The sequence below is a fragment of the Hyla sarda genome, chromosome 6 (assembly GCF_029499605.1).
Source record: "Hyla sarda isolate aHylSar1 chromosome 6, aHylSar1.hap1, whole genome shotgun sequence".
NCBI lineage: Eukaryota > Metazoa > Chordata > Amphibia > Anura > Hylidae > Hyla > Hyla sarda.
In genome coordinates, this window is record NC_079194.1 from 51,037,020 (window position 1) to 51,057,504 (window position 20,485).

Consider the following 20,485-nt stretch of genomic DNA (forward strand, 5'->3'; position numbering starts at 1 on the left):
GCCTTCCTGTGGACACTATTAATGGTATTACAGGTTTCACTGTCTGGTACTACTTTCCTGTTGGTTACTAAGTGGGGTTTATTGGCACAATGGTATCATCAGCCATACTGACTGCAGATGATGTGATCCAGCAAATGAGATTGTATCTGCATATAGATGAGGGAGAAGCTAAACATGCAAAGGACAAGAAGACAAAGGCTTTCTTTACAGTGGACCGTTCTAGAACCATTGTATATAGTCAAAATTGTTTCTCTATTTCTACAGTGGGGATCAAAATTTGGGCACCACAGGTAAAAATTTGTATTAATGTGCATAAAGAAGCCAAGGAAAGATGTACAAATCTCCAAAAGGCATCAAATTACAGATTATACATTCTTATAATATGTCAACAAAAGTTAGATTTTATTTCCATCATTTACACTTTCAAAATAACAGAAAACAAAAAAAAATGGCGTCTGCAAAAGTTTGGGCACCCTGCAGAGTTAATATCTTGTACTGCCCCCTTTGGCAAGTATCACAGCTTGTAAACGCTTTTTGTAGCCAGCCAAGAGTCTTTCAATTCTTGATTGAGGCATCTTTGCCCATTCTTCCTTACAAAAGTCTTCCAGTTCTTTGAGATTTCTGTGCTGTTTGTCATGCACTGCTCTTTTAAGGTCTATCCATAGATTTTCAATTATGTTGAGGTCAGGAGATTGTGAAGGCCATGGCAAAATCTTCAGTTTACGCCTCTTGATGTAATCCCCCATGGATTTTGTGGTGTGTTTAGGATCATTTTCCATTTGTAGAAGCCATCCTCTCTTTAACTTCAGCTTTTTCACAGATGGCATCAAGTTAGCATCCAAAATTTGCTGAAATCTTATTGAATGGCTGCAATACAACCCCAAAGCATGATTGATCCACCCCATGCTTAACAGTTGGACAGAGGTTCTTTTCATTAAATTCTGTTCCCCTTCTTCTCCAAACGTACCTTTGCTCATTCCGGCCAAAAAGTTCAATTTTAACCTCATCGGTCCACAGAACTTGTTTCCAAAATGCATCAGGCTTGTCTATATGTTCATTTGCAAAGTTCAAATGCTGATTTTTGTGATGAGGACGTAGAAGAGGTTTTCTTCTGATGACTCTTCCATGAAGACAATATTTGTACAAGTATCCCTTTATAGTGGAATAGTGTACCACAACTCCAGTGTCTGCCAGATCTTTCTGGAGGGATTGTGCAGTCAAACATGGGTTTTGAATTGTTTTTCTCACAATCCTGCGAGCTGTTCTGTCTGATGTTTTTCTTGGTCTTCCAGATCTTGCTTTAACTTCCACTGTTCCTGATGACTGCCATTTCTTAATTACATTCCGAACAGAGGATATTGACATCTGAAAACGTTTTGCTATCTTCTTATAGCCTTCTCCAGCTTTGTGAGCGTCAACTATTTTCAGTTTCAGATTTCTAGACAACTGCTTAGAAGAACCCATGGTGCTGATTGTTGGGGCAAGGTCAGATGAGTCTGGGCATTTAAAACCTTTGAGATTGACAGCACCTGGTCTGTAATTTGATGCCTTTTAGAGATTTTTCCATCTTGCCTTGGCTTCTTTATGCACATTAATTTGATCCCCACTGTATCCATCAAATGGTACTTGAAGGCAGAACTGGTGAGCACATTGGCAAAATTATGGGTACTGTTCACGTATAATGGAGAGATTCTCTAGTGCAACCTGACTTACCTATTTGGATAGTTTAACTCATATAGGGATCACCACTGCAAGCATGGGAAAGGGGAGTAGATGGATTTGAAAGGCGGGTGGGAGGGGATCTGTTGACCTTGCATTTTAACCAGAACACCAGGGATATTGCTGTAAGTCTTTGGCGATGGTTTCTTGTGCCTTCATATTGCCATAGTTTGTGCTATGGTCCTGTTGTTGGATTGTGTTATATATTGCAAAATTGTAAGGGACCAGGAACCAGAAAAAGGAATATAGGTATACATTACTTATTGCAGAGATACAAAAATGGATAACGCCCTCACCAGAAAATCTGCAGCAATATTCAGGCTTTATTCGGTCTGCAGTATGACAAACACACAGGTACACAGGGAACTCGTGATGGAACAGACAGGAGGCTTGAAGGGGGTGGCAACTAGTTTCACGCACAGAGGCGCTTCTTCTGGCCCGCCTATCCTTTAAGGGGTTTGAAAACAGAAAAATCTATAAAGAGAGGGAGGAGGCAGAGAGTCTGGAGAGAGGCAGGAGCAGAAAAGCAACACGATGTGGTTAGTCCTTTACATCACCCCAGCGCCTGACTCAGTGCCAGTGTCAGCACAGGGAAAACTCAAAATTAAAGATGGAGCCTGCAGAGCATAAAACTGATGAAAATGTTATATACAAGTTATATAATGGACAGATATAGTAATATCTCACATCGAGGGTGTGCAGCTCAAGAAAAGAATTAGACTACAATTAGAAGTGACTGAGGTTCACTGTTAGAGCCTTAATACCCAAAATGCCAGAAAAAGTTTAATAATCATAGAAAAAAAAAGTAGTACAGTCCTCAGGTCCTATCTAAATGGGATATAGGGGTCTATAATGGACAGATGGAGCGCAGAGTGGGGTGCAGAGTAAAAAAGGAAAGAATTATAGAATAAACCACTGGATATTTAAAAAGAACAGAAATATTTATTAAAGGAGAACTCCGGACAGTAAAAAAATAAAGATATACATACCTTCCTCCGATCCCCCGGGGCCTCCAGTAACCGGCTCCGGTCTCCGCCACGATCCACTTCCTGGTTGCCGGTGGTCGGGAGTCATACTGCGCTCAGCCAATCACCGGCCACAGCAAAGTCCTGACTCGGCCGGTGATAGGCTGAGCGGCAGTGTGACGTTTTCGGCCCCGGCCGCAGGTGCCGGTGTAGTGAAGAATTTTGTGCCCTGAAGCGTTCTCACACTGACGCTCAGCCTATCGCCGGCCGAGTCTGACTTCCCTGCGGCTGGTGATTGGCTGAGTGCAGTATGATTCTCCGACCACCGGCAACCAGGAAGTGGATCACGGTGGAGACTGGAGCCGGTTACCGGAGGCCCCGGGGGAGCGGAGGAAGGTATGTACAGCTTTATTTTTTTACTGCTGGCAGTATGGGCGACAATTTTTATATTCCGGAGTTCTCCTTCAATGTGACAGATGAGGTGACTCACAGGGCACTTGTGGTCACACCTCCAAAAATTCCTATAAAATGCAGATATATAATGTCACTAGAATAGCAAGTAACAAATCATAAATAAAAGTTCACAATAAAATGAATAATCACATTAAAATAGAGGTGGCATCATTGATTTTTGGAATACTAGGATAAAAGTGTAGTTGCTACAATGTTCTGGCTAGAAGTTCATAAACACTAGTAATGCTTTGTGGTATAAAGGTAGTAGTTACTGCATAGCTAATGTTAAAGGGGTATTCCATGAAAAAAAATATTCATGTCAACTGGCTCCAAAAAGTGAACAGATTTGTAAAATACTTCTATTAAAATATCTTAATCCTACCAGCTGCTGAAGTTGAGTTGTTCTTTTCTGTCTGACCACAGTGCTCTCTGCTGACACCTCTGTCTGTGTCAGGAACTGTTCAGAGTAGCAGTAAATCCCCATAGCAAACCTCTCCTGCTCTGGACAGTTCCCGAGACAGACAGTGGTGTCAGCAGAGAACACTGTGGTGAGACAGAAATGAACAACTCAACTTCAGCAGCTGATAAGTACTGGTAGGATTAAGATTTTTTTTTTTTTAATAGAAGTAATTTACAAATCTGTTTAACTTTCTGGAGCCAGTTGATATGAAAAAAAAATTTTTTTTTCATGGAATACCCCTTTAGGGAAAATGCAAAATATAAAATGTAACTACTATGTAGTATTTCCCAATGTCCCTGTGGAGAAAGATTGTAGCAAACTTGTGTCCACTGAGTAGTGCTAGTAAAGTATAGTCATATTGTGCTATATCCTAAAAAAAATAGGGAAGAAATTGCACAATCCCGATCCCCATATAGCAGTACTCCTCATGTACACACATGGCAGCTTATCCTGAAAGTACAAGCATGCTTAAAAGGGTTATTCACGGTCTTAAAGGGGTACCCCGATGGAAAACTTTTCTTTTTTTTATCAACTGGTACCAGAAAGTTAAACAGATTTGTAAATCACTTCTATAAAAAAAAAATGTAATCCTTCCAGTAATTATTAGCTGCTGAATACTACAGAGGAAATTATTTTCTTTTTGGAACACAGAGCTCTCTGCTGACATCATGACCACAGTGCTCTCTGCTGACATCTCTGTCCATTTTAAGAACTGTCCAGAGTAGGAGAAAATCCCCATAGCAAACGTATGCTGCTCTGGTAAGTTCATAAAATGGACAGAGATGTCAGCAGAGAGCTCTGTGTTCCAAAAAGAAAATAATTTCCTCTGTAGTATTCAGCAGCTATTAAGTACTGGAAGGATTAAGATTTTTTTAATAGAAGTGATTTACAAATCTGTTTAACTTTCTGGCTCCAGTTGATGTAAAAAAATAAATAAATAAAGTTTTCCACTGGAGTACCCCTTAAAAAAAAGAAATGTCTGATCGCAGGGAGTCTGACTACTTGGACCAAGCAATTTCAAGAATGGGGCCCTAACTCTCACCACTGAATGGAACGATAGGTCTGCATGCACTCCATGCATTGTCTACGGGAGTGCCAGGGATACCTAAGTACAGCGTTTGGGTATTTCCTGAACTTCCATAGACAATGCATGGAGTGTGTGCCAACCAATTGCTTCCTGCAGTGGGGCCCCATTCTGAGACTTCGGGAGGCCCTGTTCTAAGCTTGTTGGTCACAGGGCAAAAAAAAGGTTGACCTCTTTCTCCAAAGATTTAACCCTTTAGTACACATCCACATTTTTTTTTAATGTGCGCATACACTTAGGCTAGGTTCAGACTATGGAATTTCCACCTGAAAAAATTCTGCTTACTAAAATGTACCTGCGAGTCAATGGGTTTTCCATGCACCCATTCACCCATTGACTTCAATGCGAATCTCATTTGAAGGTGGATTTTTACCCAACGTGGAATGGAGGCAGATTGACTGGAAATAGGCTTTGGAGGCGGAAATTACTCTACCAAATTTTTGCAAGCAGAAAAAATAAAGTCCCTAGACTTCTATGGGATTCCGCACTCCCAATCACACTTCTGAATTTCCGCAAGCGGAAATTCAGAAGTGTGAATGGGAGTGCGGAATCCTATTGAAATCTATTGGGCTTTTTATTTGAGGCGGAATTCCGCAAGTATTTCCGCCGGAAGAATGAGCAACGCCGTTCTTCAGGTGGAAATTTCCAAGTGGATTTTCCATTCACAAATTCCGCTTCACAAATTCCGAAGTGTGAATTTGGGAACGGAAACCTATTCACTATACAGCACATTTTAGTAAGCGCAATTTCTGCCTGCAATTTCAAAGCGGAATTGCAGGCGGCAATTCCGTAGTGTGCACCTAGCCTAAAGGTTTCTAGAGCTCTTCAGTTTATGTAACATTCACTTAACACGTAGATTTCGTTGAAAGGATTGTCTTTTCCAATAGAAAAACAACCAACTAACATCTGCCATGTGGCATGAACACTTGCTATAATGCTTGACCCGCTCCTATCTTTCTGCGTCTAAATAAAACAAACCCTTTCTAATAAATTAAGGCTCTAAGAAGAGCTGTAGGGTTCCATTAATTATTATTATTATTACTTATTTATTTATTAAGTTAGTTTTAAACAGGTACATATAGGAGAGGTCCTTCTTACAAAGGAGAACTTGCTCTTATAGGGCACATTCAGATAAGCGTATTTCGCTGCGGACACGCCACTGAAGGACCTCCTATATGCTGCCTTTACATGTGCCTGCTCGGAGCAGCAATACACCGCTACGAGCAGAGACACTGCGATGTGCGAGTCGCCGCGTGCATGCGCAGTATACTCGCACATTGCGGCAGCTCTCGGCGTAGCTCATTGAGCAGGGGGAGCGACCGCGATGTGTGCAAGTACACCGCGCATGCTCGGGAATTCGCACATCGCTTCAGTGTGTATGCACATAGCGGCGTATTTGTGAGGCGTCACGCCCCCTCACATAGACTTGCATTGAGGGGGCGTGGTATGGTGCCATGAGAAGCGTGTCCGTGACATCATGACCCCCGCACCCAGCATTCAGAACAAAATGTTTCGAACTCTGGGTCAGTGGAGTACCCCTTTAAAGCCAATGGGCATGCCACAGTATATTTGAAAAAGAAAAGTAGTATGCACTCACCGCTAGGTTATGGCTGTCATTCATCGGAATACGGGGACATCAGTGGAATCGGCGTCTTCAAGGAGCGCTCGGAGGCTACACTGGCAGTTTCGCGGGATCTACCCACTTCATCCGGCCTCATAGGCCGGATGAAGTGGGTAGATCCCGCGAAACTACCGGTGTAGCCTCCGAGCGCTCCTTGAAGACGCCGATTTCACCGATGTCCCTGGATTCCGATGTATGACAGCCATAGCCTAGCGGTGAGTGCATACTACCTTTCTTTTTCAAAGTTACTATGATACTTCCGTTTCTTTGTATGCACCCCGCAGGTGGCATATCTATATGAATACCCGGACCGCCATATCCATGTGCATGTTTCCAAATAGCCGGAAAATAGATTAGGAGTGGATGTTCACCTTGTGAGTGCCCCGTTTGTTCTTCACTATTGCATGCCACAGTATATGTCTACCTTTTTAATGGTATTCCAACATAAACCAGTGGCATACAGACAGTGTGAATGCCCCCATATTAGATTGTAAGCTCTTAGAAGCAGGGTCATCTTCTCCCTTTTTTACTTACTTGTCATTTGGAATTTTCCTATTTGTAAAGAGTTTTGGAATATGAACATTATATATATATATATATATATATATATATATATATATATATACACACACACACACACACACAAACACACTGTATATGACATTGCTAGTATAACGGAAAGCATTTTTGCAAGCACAAAAGGGTTACAGGCTATAAACACCCCATGTGTAGTCAGACCCTGTTCTTCCTTTCAGATAACCTTCCGATATTCATTCGTAGGTACGCCTGACATTAACAACAGTGCTGAAAAGAAACCAAATCCATTGACAGAACCTAAAAGAAATGGAAGTGATGAAAAGATGAAGGAAGATGTGCAGAAGGTAAAGATCATTGTCCAGATGACCGAGATGGTAGAAAAAAAATACTTTTATGAGACCCTTAAGGTTCTTTCATGATGATGTCTTACCTGGCTGCCGCTACATTGCCTTTTGCTCCAGTTTTCTGGAAACAAAACTTCTGGAAAAAAAAAAAAATAAATAAATAAGATTTTCAAAAAGGGACGTCCAACAGCCCAACATTTTTACTATAATGAGAAAAGTAGTACCGGAAAGCACCCACTTTGTGGGAAAATAAAATACAACTTATAGTGAAGTGTTTTCAAGACAACAGCTGATCACAGGGGGCTTGGCTTCTTTTTGTCTTTCCTGACAAGCCAGCCCCTGATGACATGTGCGGTCCAGCTGTATGTGCCGCTGCCCCTGTGATCAGCTGTTGTCTCGAGCTGAACAGGATCTCGGAAAAGGCTCAAGACAACAGTCATCAAGACACCGGAACTGGGGGGGACGACCATGAAATCACAATAAAAGGGGTGTCACAAGTTGTTGTTCGCACTGGGTCTCACTCTTATAGGGGTAGAAATTGAAGGAAGAAAATCCAGTAAAACTTAACTTTAAAAAAGGGATGCCACAGTAGTGGCAAGTGACATGTCACTCATAAAACTTCTTCCTTCAATTTCTGCTGTTATCGGGGAAAAGCTTCCATGCTTCGGGACCACACATAATGGTGCCTGTTATCTATGAAGAGTTGGTGAGCTGATCTACCCCCCCCCCCCCCCGCCCTTTCCCTTGTACCCATCTTAAAGGGGTACTCCACCCCTAGACATATTATCTCCTATCCAACGGATAGGGGATAAGATGTCTGATCGTGGTAGCCTCTCCACTGGGGACCCCCACGATCTCGGCTCTGGCACCCCAGACATGCGGTGCACAGAGCGAAATTCGCTCCATGTCGGGTGACTGGCGATGCGGGGCAGAGGCTTGTGATGTCACGGTCATGCCCCACTCATGATCTCACGGCCCTGCCCCATCAAAGGAAGTCTATGGGAGGGAGCGTGATGCCCGTCATGCCCCCTCTTATAGACTTGCATTGAGGGTGTGTGGCCGTGACATCTCGAGGCTCTGACGCTTTACCCGATGTTCTAAAAGAACGCCGGGTGCAGCAGAGAGATCACGGGGTCTTATCCCCTATCCTTTGGATAGGGGATAAGATGTCTAGGGCCAGAGTACCCCTTTAAGAACCACTGCAATCATGAGTTATTAGCCAGGGAAGTAGGTAGTATTGCTCTCCACTCCCCGGGCCGGCTGAGATCCGTCCATTTCTCTACAGATATCTGAAAAAAATGGCAGAACTTCTTCTCATGGGACAATATGTTTGTACTCAAAGGAACGTTGCAACAAAGGTGCAAATCAGGTTGTACTCACCTTAAGTTGTTGTGTGGCAGACACAACAACTGGAAGAACATATGGTAATAGGATGTGCAATGCACCCTCCGGTCACCGGGCTGGTGGAATTCCAGGTCAGTCAGTAGTCCAGCAGGATATGTGCAGAGAATGTCAGGAGTTTGGAGGAGCGCTACCGCATCAGACAGATGTGAAGATTCTCTGCAGAGAAATGGACGGATCTCTCGGCCAGTCGGGAAGTGGTGCGCAATGCTGCCTGCTTCCCTGGCCAATAACTCATGATCGCAGCGAGTCTTAAGAGTCACACCCGGTCTGAACGACATGCCAAAAGTTGTTTTTAATGACAGTATCACTTTAAGACAACCTGTCTCAGACTGTGCTTTTGCATGACAATTTTTTTGAAAACTACTACTGCAGTTTTTGAGCCAAAGCCATAAGGGTGCTCACAAGGAATGGGAAATATAAAGCATGGACTTATACTTTACCGTCCTGCTGGATCCACTTTTGGCTACAGCAAAGTCTTGAAAGATCAGTTTCATCCCTCTCTGATCACCATGGGTCGTAACGCACATCCTCAACATGACCGTGACCTCAAACACCGCTGGACACCTTAGCATTGAATTGTTTTTATTGTTGAATTGTTTCTTAAATGCACAATGAAGTATCTTTCTACATAGTCTTCAACTATTAGTCTGATCAATCCATCAGACGGCTGTTCTGCGGGAGGGGAAGGGGTTACACACCAGCTCAGGTTCCAAACAGCGGAAGAGAATCCTTGGAGGACAGCTCAAACAGACTGGAGAGAGTACAGAGAGAAAACAGAGCTCCCACAGCAAACTGCAGATGCAAAATTAAACAAAATATTAAATAGAGACCTATGTAGAAAATAGTTTCCGAATTTGTTTGCCATAATACAAAGGAGGAATAATAAAACATGCTTTTCAAAGGTTCCATAGAATTTAAGGAAGAATAAGGTGAAAGTGCTTTATTGGCACCCAACCAGCACTTCCACCAGAAATTGTTTTTAGGTGGAAAACAATTTTTTTCTTTTTTTTTTCAAATCAACTGGTGCTAGAAAGTTATACAGACTTGTAAATTATTTCTATTAAAAAATGTTAATCCTTCCAGTACTTATCAGCTGGAAGTTGCGTAGTTCTTTCCAGTCTGTCCTCAGTGCTCTCTGCTGACACCTCTGTCCATGTCAGGAACTTTCCAAAGCAGGAGAGGTTTCCTATGGGGATTTTTTGTACTCTGGACAGTTCCTGACATGGACAGAGGTGTCAGCAGAGAGCACTGTGGTCAGACAGAAAAGAACTACACAAATTCCAGCTGATAAGCACTGGAAGGATTAAGATTTTGTAATAGAAGTCATTTACAAATCTGTTTAACTTTCTAGCACCAGTTGATTTGAAAAAAATAGTTTTCCACCGGAGTACCCCATTAGTCTATGAAGGGACTTTTAGGAAAAGTGGCGTAGGCGGCTGAATAAAGCTAATTTTTGTGCATACTTTGTGCATTAATGTCACGATGCCGGCTGGCAGGAGGTGGATCCTCTGTGCCAGAGAGGGATTGGCGTGGACCGTGCTAGTGGACCGGTTCTAAGTCACTACTGGTTTTCACCAGAGCCCGCCGCAAAGCGGGATGGTCTTGCTGCGGCGGTAGTGACCAGGTCGTATCCACTAGCAACGGCTCAACCTCTCTGACTGCTGAAGATAGGCGCGGTACAAGGGAGTAGACAGAAGCAAGGTCGGACGTAGCAGAAGGTCGGGGCAGGCAGCAAGGATCGTAGTCAGGGGCAACGGCAGGAGGTCTGGAACACAGGCTAGGAACACACAAGGAAACGCTTTCACTGGCACAATGGCAACAAAATCCGGCGAGGGAGTGCAGGGGAAGTGAGGTATAAATAGGGAGTGCACAGGTGAACACACTAATTAGAACCACTGCGCCAATCAGCGGCGCAGTGGCCCTTTAAATCGCAGAGACCCGGCGCGCGCGCCCTAGGGAGCGGGGCCGCGCGCGCCGGGACAGGACCGACGGAGAGCGAGTCAAGTACGGGAGCCGGGGTGCGCATCGCGAGCGGGCGCCACCCGCATCGCGAATCGCATCCCGGCTGGAGGCGGTATCGCAGCGCACCGGGTCAGTGGATCTGACCGGAGCGCTGCAGTAGCGAGAGTGTAGTGAGCGCTCCGAGGAGGAGCGGGGACCCGGAGCGCTCGGCGTAACAGTACCCCCCCCCTTGGGTCTCCCCCTCTTCTTAGAGCCTGAGAACCTGAGGAGCAGACTTTTGTCTAGGATATTGTCCTCAGGTTCCCAGGATCTCTCTTCAGGACCACAACCCTCCCAATCGACTAAAAAAAAAGTTTTCCCTCTGACCTTCTTGGAGGCCAGTATCTCCTTTACGGAGAAGATGTCCGAGGAGCCGGAAACAGGAGTGGGAGAAACAAGTTTGGGAGAGAAACGGTTGATGATGAGTGGTTTAAGAAGAGAAACGTGAAAGGCATTAGGAATACGAAGAGAAGGAGGAAGAAGAAGTTTGTAAGAGACAGGATTAATCTGGCACAAAATTTTGAAAGGACCAAGATAGCGTGGTCCCAATTTGTAGCTAGGGACACGGAAGCGGACATATTTAGCGGAGAGCCATACCTTGTCTCCAGGAGAAAAAATGGGGGGAGCTCTTCTTTTTTTTATCAGCAAACTTCTTCATGCGTGATGAAGCCTGTAAGAGAGAATTTTGGGTCTCTTTCCATATGGTGGAAAGATCACGAGATATTTCATCCACAGCGGGCAAACCAGAGGGCAAGGGAGTAGGGAGGGGGGGAAGAGGGTGACGGCCGTACACCACGAAAAATGGGGATTTGGAGGAAGATTCAGAGATTCTGAAGTTATACGAGAATTCAGCCCATGGTAGAAGATCTGCCCAGTCATCCTGGCGGGAGGAAACAAAATGCCGTAAATAATCACCCAAGACCTGGTTAATTCTTTCTACTTGCCCGTTGGATTGAGGATGATATGCAGAAGAAAAGTTTAATTTAATCTTGAGTTGTTTACAGAGAGCCCTCCAGAATTTTGACACGAATTGGACGCCTCTATCCGAGACGATCTGCGTGGGCAACCCGTGAAGACGAAAAATGTGTACAAAAAATTGTTTTGCCAACTGAGGCGCTGAAGGAAGACCAGGAAGAGGGATGAAATGTGCCATTTTGGAGAATCGATCAACGACCACCCAAACAACAGTGTTGCCACGAGATGGGGGTAAGTCTGTAATAAAGTCCATACCAATCAGAGACCAAGGCTGTTCGGGGACAGGCAGAGGATGAAGAAGACCAGCGGGCTTCTGGCGAGGAGTCTTATCCCGGGCACAGACAGTGCAGGCTCGCACAAAATCCACGACATCCGTCTCCAGAGTCGGCCACCAATAGAAACGAGAGATGAGTTGCACGGATTTCTTGATGCCCGCATGGCCTGCGAGATGGGAGGAGTGACCCCATTTGAGGATTCCGAGGCGTTGGCGTGGAGAGACGAAGGTCTTCCCTGGAGGAGTTTGCCTGATGGAGGCTGGAGAAGTGGAGATCAGGCAGTCAGGAGGAATGATGTGTTGCGGAGAGAGCTCTACTTCCGAGGCATCCGAGGAACGAGAGAGAGCATCGGCCCTAATGTTCTTATCGGCAGGCCGAAAGTGAATTTCAAAATTAAATCGGGCAAAGAACAGAGACCACCTGGCCTGGCGAGGATTCAGCCGTTGGGCAGACTGGAGATAGGAGAGGTTCTTGTGATCGGTGTAAATAATAACTGGAAATCTTGATCCCTCCAGCAGATGCCTCCATTCCTCAAGTGCTAATTTAATGGCTAGAAGCTCTCGATCCCCGATGGAGTAGTTCCTCTCCGCCGGAGAGAAGGTCCTAGAAAAAAAACCACAAGTAACAGCATGCCCGGAAGAATTTTTTTGTAGAAGGACCGCTCCAGCTCCTACTGAGGAGGCATCAACCTCCAATAGGAAGGGTTTATATGGGTCAGGTCTGGAGAGCACGGGAGCCGAAGAAAAGGCAGACTTGAGCTGTTTAAAGGCGTCTTCCGCTTGAGGAGGCCATGACTTAGGATTGGCATTCTTTTTGGTTAAAGCCACGATAGGAGCCACAATGGTAGAAAAATGTGGAATAAATTGTCTGTAATAATTGGCGAACCCCAAAAAACGTTGGATAGCACGGAGTCCGGAGGGGCGTGGCCAATCTAAGACGGCAGAGAGTTTGTCTGGATCCATTTGTAGTCCCTGGCCAGAGACCAAGTATCCTAGGAAAGGAAGAGATTGGCATTCAAACAGACATTTCTCCATCTTGGCATAAAGTTGATTGTCACAAAGTCTCTGAAGAACCATACGGACATGCTGGCGGTGTTCTTCTAGATTGGCAGAAAAAATCAGGATATCGTCCAGATATACAACAACACAGGAGTATAAGAGGTCACGAAAAATTTCATTAACAAAGTCTTGGAAGACGGCAGGGGCGTTGCACAGGCCAAAGGGCATGACCAGATACTCAAAGTGTCCATCTCTAGTGTTAAATGCTGTTTTCCATTCATCCCCCTCTCTGATGCGGATGAGATTATAAGCACCTCTTAAGTCCAGTTTGGTAAAGATGTGGGCACCTTGGAGGCGATCAAAGAGTTCAGAGATGAGAGGTAGGGGGTAGCGGTTCTTTACCGTGATTTTATTAAGACCGCGGTAGTCAATGCAAGGACGTAGGGAGCCATCTTTTTTGGACACAAAGAAAAATCCGGCTCCGGCAGGAGAGGAGGTTTTGCGGATAAAGCCCTTTTTTAAATTTTCCTGGATGTACTCAGACATAGCAAGAGTCTCTGGGGCAGAGAGAGGATAAATTCTGCCCCGGGGTGGAGTAGTGCCCGGGAGGAGGTCAATAGGACAGTCATAAGTCCTGTGAGGAGGTAGAGTCTCAGCTTGTTTTTTGCAAAAAACATCCGCAAAGTCCATATAGGCCTTAGGGAGACCGGTTACAGGGGGAACCACAGAGTCACGGCAAGGAGTACTGGGAACCGGTTTAAGGCAGTCCTTGAAACAAGAGGGGCCCCAACTCTTGATCTCTCCAGTGGACCAATCCAGGGTTGGGGAATGGTGTTGAAGCCAGGGTAGTCCAAGGAGAATTTCGGAAGTGCAATTGGGGAGGACCAAAAACTAAATTTTCTCGTGATGAGGTCCGATGTACATTAGGAGGGGCTCCGTGCGGAGACGTATGGTACAGTCCAATCTTTCATTGTTAACACAATTGATGTAGAGGGGTCTGGCGAGACTGGTCACCGGGATGTTGAACCTGTTGATGAGAGAGGCCAGAATAAAATTTCCTGCAGATCCGGAATCCAAGAAGGCCATAGTAGAGAAGGAGAAGGTAGAGGCAGATATCCGCACAGGCACAGTAAGACGTGGAGAAGCAGAGTTGACGTCAAGGACTGTCTCACCTTTGTGCGGAGTCAGCGTACGTCTTTCCAGGCGGGGAGGACGGATAGGACAATCCTTCAGGAAGTGTTCGGTACCGGCACAGTACAGGCAGAGATTCTCCATGCGGCGACGTGTCCTCTCTTGAGGTGTCAGGCGAGACCGGTCGACCTGCATAGCCTCCACGGCGGGAGGCACAGGAACGGATTGCAGGGGACCAGAGGTGAGAGGAGCCGGGGAGAGAAAACGCCTCGTGCGAACAAAGTCCATATCCTGGCGGAGCTCCTGACGCCTTTCGGAAAAACGCATGTCAATGCGAGTGGCTAGATGAATGAGTTCATGTAGGTTAGCAGGGATTTCTCGTGCGGCCAGAACATCTTTAATGTTGCTGGATAGGCCTTTTTTAAAGGTCGCGCAGAGGGCCTCATTATTCCAGGAAAGTTCTGAAGCAAGAGTACGGAATTGTACGGCGTACTCGCCAACGGAAGAATTACCCTGGACCAGGTTCAACAGGGCAGTCTCAGCAGAAGAGGCTCGGGCAGGTTCCTCAAAGACACTTCGAATTTCTGAGAAGAAGGAGTGTACAGAGGCAGTGACGGGGTCATTGCGGTCCCAGAGCGGTGTGGCCCATGACAGAGCTTTTCCAGACAGAAGGCTGACTACGAAAGCCACCTTAGACCTTTCAGTAGGAAACTGGTCCGACATCAGCTCCAAGTGCAGGGAACATTGGGAAAGAAAGCCACGGCAAAATTTAGAGTCCCCATCAAATTTATCCGGCAAGGATAGTCGTAGGCCTGGAGCGGCCACTCGCTGCGGAGGAGGTGCAGGAGCTGGCGGAGGAGATGATTGCTGAAGCTGTGGTAGTAGCTGCTGTAGCATAACGGTCAGTTGAGACAGCTGGTGGCCTTGTTGCGCTATCTGTTGTGACTGCTGGGCGACCACCGTGGTGAGGTCGGCGACAACTGGCAGAGGAACTTCAGCGGGATCCATGGCCGGATCTACTGTCACGATGCCGGCTGGCAGGAGGTGGATCCTCTGTGCCAGAGAGGGATTGGCGTGGACCGTGCTAGTGGACCGGTTCTAAGTCACTACTGGTTTTCACCAGAGCCCGCCGCAAAGCGGGATGGTCTTGCTGCGGCGGTAGTGACCAGGTCGTATCCACTAGCAACGGCTCAACCTCTCTGACTGCTGAAGATAGGCGCGGTACAAGGGAGTAGACAGAAGCAAGGTCGGACGTAGCAGAAGGTCGGGGCAGGCAGCAAGGATCGTAGTCAGGGGCAACGGCAGGAGGTCTGGAACACAGGCTAGGAACACACAAGGAAACGCTTTCACTGGCACAATGGCAACAAGATCCGGCGAGGGAGTGCAGGGGAAGTGAGGTATAAATAGGGAGTGCACAGGTGAACACACTAATTAGAACCACTGCGCCAATCAGCGGCGCAGTGGCCCTTTAAATCGCAGAGACCCGGCGCGCGCGCGCCCTAGGGAGCGGGGCCGCGCGCGCCGGGACAGGACCGACGGAGAGCGAGTCAGGTACGGGAGCCGGGGTGCGCATCGCGAGCGGGCGCCACCCGCATCGCGAATCGCATCCCGGCTGGAGGCGGTATCGCAGCGCACCGGGTCAGTGGATCTGACCGGAGCGCTGCAGTAGCGAGAGTGTAGCTCCGGGGAGGAGCGGGGACCCGGAGCGCTCGGCGTAACAATTAATAAATCCCCCCTATATCTTTGTATTAAGAGATGGTGTATGCTGTGTATGTAGGAATGTATTGGGAAGATTATTCAGTCTTTCACGTAGATGATATCTCTTTATTGTGTGTAAATATATATGCATGAAAATATTATTATTTATTATCTATTTATGTTTTGTAATGTGTTTTATATTTACAGTTAAAGAATGAGCTTCAGGATTTGATCAGAAAAAAGAACAGGGTAGAAGAAGAGCTGCGTGTTCACAAGTGTGAGCTTGAAGGTGCTGTCAACTTCTCAACACCTGACATGAGGTATCTCCTAAATAAAATCTAGAATGCCATCTTTACCCATATGTTATCAAGGCGCTCTTACACGACCGGGTTTTGTTCAGGTTTTTATGCAGTTTCTAAAGTAAAAACCAGGAGTGTATTATAAAGAGAAAGTACACATAGAGAAGTTGCGGGTGGCAACTCAAAGAAAGGCGATCCTCCGGGCGCTCATCCGATGACAGGTAATAATCCAATAGGATCGCAGATGTAAAATAATAATATTTTATTATAAGCGCTTAGACTACGCGTTTCAAGGGGTGGGACCCCCTCTTCATCAGGTCATCTCTGATGACCTGATGAAGAGGGGGTCCCACCCCTTGAAACGCGTAGTCTAAGCGCTTATAATAAAATATTATTATTTTACATCTGCGATCCTATTGGATTATTACCTGTCATCGGGTGAGCACCAGGAGGATTGCCTTTCTTTGAGTTGCCACCCGCAACTTCTCTATGTGTGACTTCCCTGACCGTCCTCCAGCGACGAGCATGATCCCGGCTGCACTCTGACTTTCTACCTGACTTCACACCCGTGGATGGGGTATAATAGGCTAAAGGAGGTGTTGTGCTCTTAGCATAACACCTAAAGGTGAGCACTTTTCTTCTCTGTTGCTAGTGACAACCCCCGCCCCACCAGAGTAATGGCACAAAGTTGCGCTGTTTGTCTGTTTTGTTTTACATATACTACAAGCATAAAGAGAAAGTACATATAGGATTTTATGGGGAAAAGTCTAGCACTTTGCCCCTCTGTATTAAAGGATCCACAATGAAAGACATCATTGCTATCAATAACCATGACATTTGATAGCAATGGTATCTTGCATAATGGATCTGTAATAAAAGTGAATTTTAATACCCCGAAACAAGGTGCTAGACTTTTTTCTATGAGGCTATGTTCACACACAGTATATTGGGCTGTTATTTAAGCCATATCCAGGGCCGGATCAGAACCAAAAATAGGCTCGGGCAATTAAGAAACTGCAGCCTATTTCTGGGGGTGGGAGTCCGACCGATCACCTCAGTTCAAGTGACTCTCCAAGTGTTGTAAAGCTAAAACTTTCATCATGGCTGGAGAGCTTTGTGTCAGCTGAAGAGCCAGAGATTGGAGTAAGTTTTACCCTTCATCACTGCAGAACTTACAAGTGACTACAGCTCTGATGGGACAGTCAGGCAGAATACACATAGATATGACTCACAGGTGACGTCTCTTTGTTGTTGTTCCTTTTCTTTTCCATCTGGTCCAGACATTGGGACTTCTGCCAGCTACATCTTCCTCTGCAGAGTTTGATGCTAAGACATCATTGGTTCCTCACTTTGTCAGCAGATTCTTATTTTCTATATGAAGACAATGATCATTATAACCATGCTAGACACTGTGTCCCCTGAATATAACCCTGCCACACACTGCACCCCTAAAATATAACCCTGCCAGACATCATGCCCCATGAAAATAATACTGCCACACACTGCACCCCTAAAATATAACCCTGCCAGACATCATGCTCCCTGAAAATAATACTGTTGCCTCTCTGTTTGGTGGAATCTCACCCATGTACTGTCCTCCTCCAGACCCCTCTGTCCCCAGATCCATCAGTCCTCTTCCAGACCCATTTTTCCCTTATCCCTCAGGCCCTTAAGTCACCCAGATCCTCTGTATTCCAGACCCCTAAATCTTCCTTCAGACCCCTAAGTCCCCCTGGACCCCTCTGTCCTCCTCCTCCAGACCCCTCTGCCCCCCAGCCCCCAATTCCTAAGTCCTTCCTCAGAACACTAAGTCCCTTGAACCCCTCTGTCCTCCTTTAGACCCCTAAGGTCACCCAGACCCCTCTGTCTCCTCCAAACTCATCTCCTCTTCTAGACCCTAAGTCTCCACAAACCCCTTGTATTCATCCTCCACATTTCTCTGCCCCCCTCAGACCCCTCTGACCTCCTCCTCCTTCATGCTCCTCTGCCCTCCCAGACTCCTCTGTAATCCTCTATAATCCTCTCTCCCCCCCCCCAGACCCCTCTGTCCTCCTCCTTCATACTGCTCTGCCCCTCCCCCCAGATCCCTGTCCTCCTCCTCTATAATACTCTGCTTCCTAAGACTCCTCTGTCTTCCTCCTCTATAATACTCTGCTTCCCAAGACTCCTCTGTCCTCCTCCTCTATAATACTCTGCTTCCCAAGACTCCTCTGTCCTCCTCCTCTATAATACTCTGCTTCCCAAGACTCCTCTGTCCTCCTCCTCTATAATACTCTGCTTCCCAAGACTCCTCTGTCTTCCTCCTCTATACTATGCCAACTCCCTCCTCCCAACCCTTGCATCCTCTTCACCTATGCAGGAATGTTCAGGATTTGGAAGAACCTCATTACCGCCTGCACCATAACCATTTTTTTGGATCCTAATCCCAATGCAGAGCTCGATTATGCGGCCCTGACTTCTCTCCCTCGGCGAGGTCCAATCATTACTTGTAATATATGAATAGAATGCAAAATTGTCTTATTCTTATAATACTTGTCACAAATCTAAATACTGAATCTAAATCCAATATAATATATGATTATTATTATATTAATTATTTTCTACCTTTACATTATTATTAGACATGTGAAATCTGATCACAAGGAGTTCAATTTCAGTACAGAAAAAGCAAGTTTAACAATGGAACAGTACATGGGTAAAATAGAGATGGAAGAAGGAACAGATATGGCAAAAGAGATAAGAAAACGAAAAGCACAAATAAATTTGGACGAGAACGATTTCAACTTTGTGAGACGCTTGGAGAGAAATAGCACAGTGAACTGGAACCCATTCACCAACAACGCCAAGGAAAATAGGTATAAAGAGACGGAAACACAGCCGGTGATCTCAGGTCCGGCAAGAGAAATATCTCTAAAGAGAAGTTTGAGTGCAATGAGTCCAGCCAATGAAGGATTGTGTCAGATTCCTACGAAGACGGCACCTGGGAGATATTATTCACTGGTATGTACAATATATTGGAGTTGTCAAGAGTAATACAGTAAGTGTGCATGTCATTTAGTGAGTATGTCCTCTCTGGTTGTATACTGATAGAAGCATCTGATATTTACAATACGCCTGATCTTATGGATATAAATCTATTTAATATTCTGTTGCTGCAGGATGACAATCGTCCATCAGCTAATTGTCTATCGGTACAGAACAGTATGGTGAAGTGGCCACAACAAGTGCGAATGGAGACCCCAAACACTCAGCGTCAAAACTCATCACATTCTGTGAATGAAAAACAAAGTGGATCCCAATTAGGTTTGTTTCTATATTTTTCTATATTTTTTTCAGTTAGTATCATGTTATACAGCAGAAGGAGCTGAAGCAGTGATATTTTCTTTGTAAGCTTAATTTTTGCATCTGTAAACAGAGCGGACGTGACTTGCCAAAAAGTTCGTGGACAGGTGAGACAAAACCTGATCTTTGTAGTTAACCCCTTAAGGACTCAGGGTTTTTCCGTTTTTGCACTTTCATTTTTTCCTCCTTACCTTTTTAAAATCATAACCCTTTCAATTTTCCACCTAAAAATCCATATGATGGCTTATTTTTTGCTTCACCAATTCTACTTTCCAGTGACATTAGTCATTTTACCCAAAAATTCATGGCGAAACAGAAAAAAAATCATTGTGTGACAAAATCGAAGAAAAAATGCCATTTTGTAAATTTTGGGGGCTTCCGTTTCTACGCAGTGCATATTTCGGTAAAAATGACACCTTATGATTATTCTGTAGGTCCATACGGTTAAAATGATACCCTACTTGGTATCATATAGGTTTGATTTTGTTGCACTTCTGGAAAAAATCATAACTACATTGTCACGATGCCGGCTGGCAGGAGGTGGATCCTCTGTGCCAGAGAGGGATAGCGAGGACCGTGCTAGTGGACCGGTTCTAAGACACTACTGGTTTTCACCAGAGCCCGCCGCAAAGCGGGATGGTCTTGCTGCGGCGGTAGTGACCAGGTCGTATCCACTAGCAACGGCTCACCTCTCTGGCTGCTGAAGATAGGCGAGGTACAAGGGAGTAGGCAGAAGCAAAGTCGGACGTAGCAGAAGGTCGGGGGCAGGCGGCAAGGTTCGTAGTCAGGGGAGATAGCAGAAGTTCTGGTACACAGGCTTTAAACGCACAAAACGCTTTCACTAGGCACAAGGGCAACAAGATCCGGCAAGGGAGTGCAGGGGAAGTGAGGTATAAGTAGGGAGTGCACAGGTGGAAACTAATTAAGCTAATTGGGAAGATTGGGCCAGGCACCAACATTGGTGCACTGGCCCTTTAAATCGCAGAGACCCGGCGCGCGCGCGCCCTAGGGAGCGGGGCCGCGCGCGCCGGGACAGGACCGACGGAGAGCGAGTCAGGTACGGGGACCGGGGTGCGCATCGCGAGCGGGCGCCACCCGCATCACGAATCGCATCCCGGCTGGAGGCGGGACCGCAGCGCACCCGGTCAGTGGATCTGACCGGGGCGCTGCAACAACGAG

At 45.9% G+C, this 20,485-nt stretch overlaps 1 protein-coding gene across 1 annotated transcript in view; it reads left to right on the forward strand.

The window, feature by feature from the left end:
• Positions 1-20,485, forward strand: part of PDE4DIP (phosphodiesterase 4D interacting protein) — a 190,313-nt gene that overhangs the window by 139,022 nt on the left and 30,806 nt on the right. Inside the window, exons 23-26 of the mRNA XM_056528102.1 lie at positions 7,058-7,183; positions 15,873-15,985; positions 18,586-18,964; positions 19,123-19,267. Coding sequence (XP_056384077.1) covers positions 7,058-7,183; positions 15,873-15,985; positions 18,586-18,964; positions 19,123-19,267 — 763 coding nt within the window. The remainder of the gene's footprint in view (positions 1-7,057; positions 7,184-15,872; positions 15,986-18,585; positions 18,965-19,122; positions 19,268-20,485) is intronic.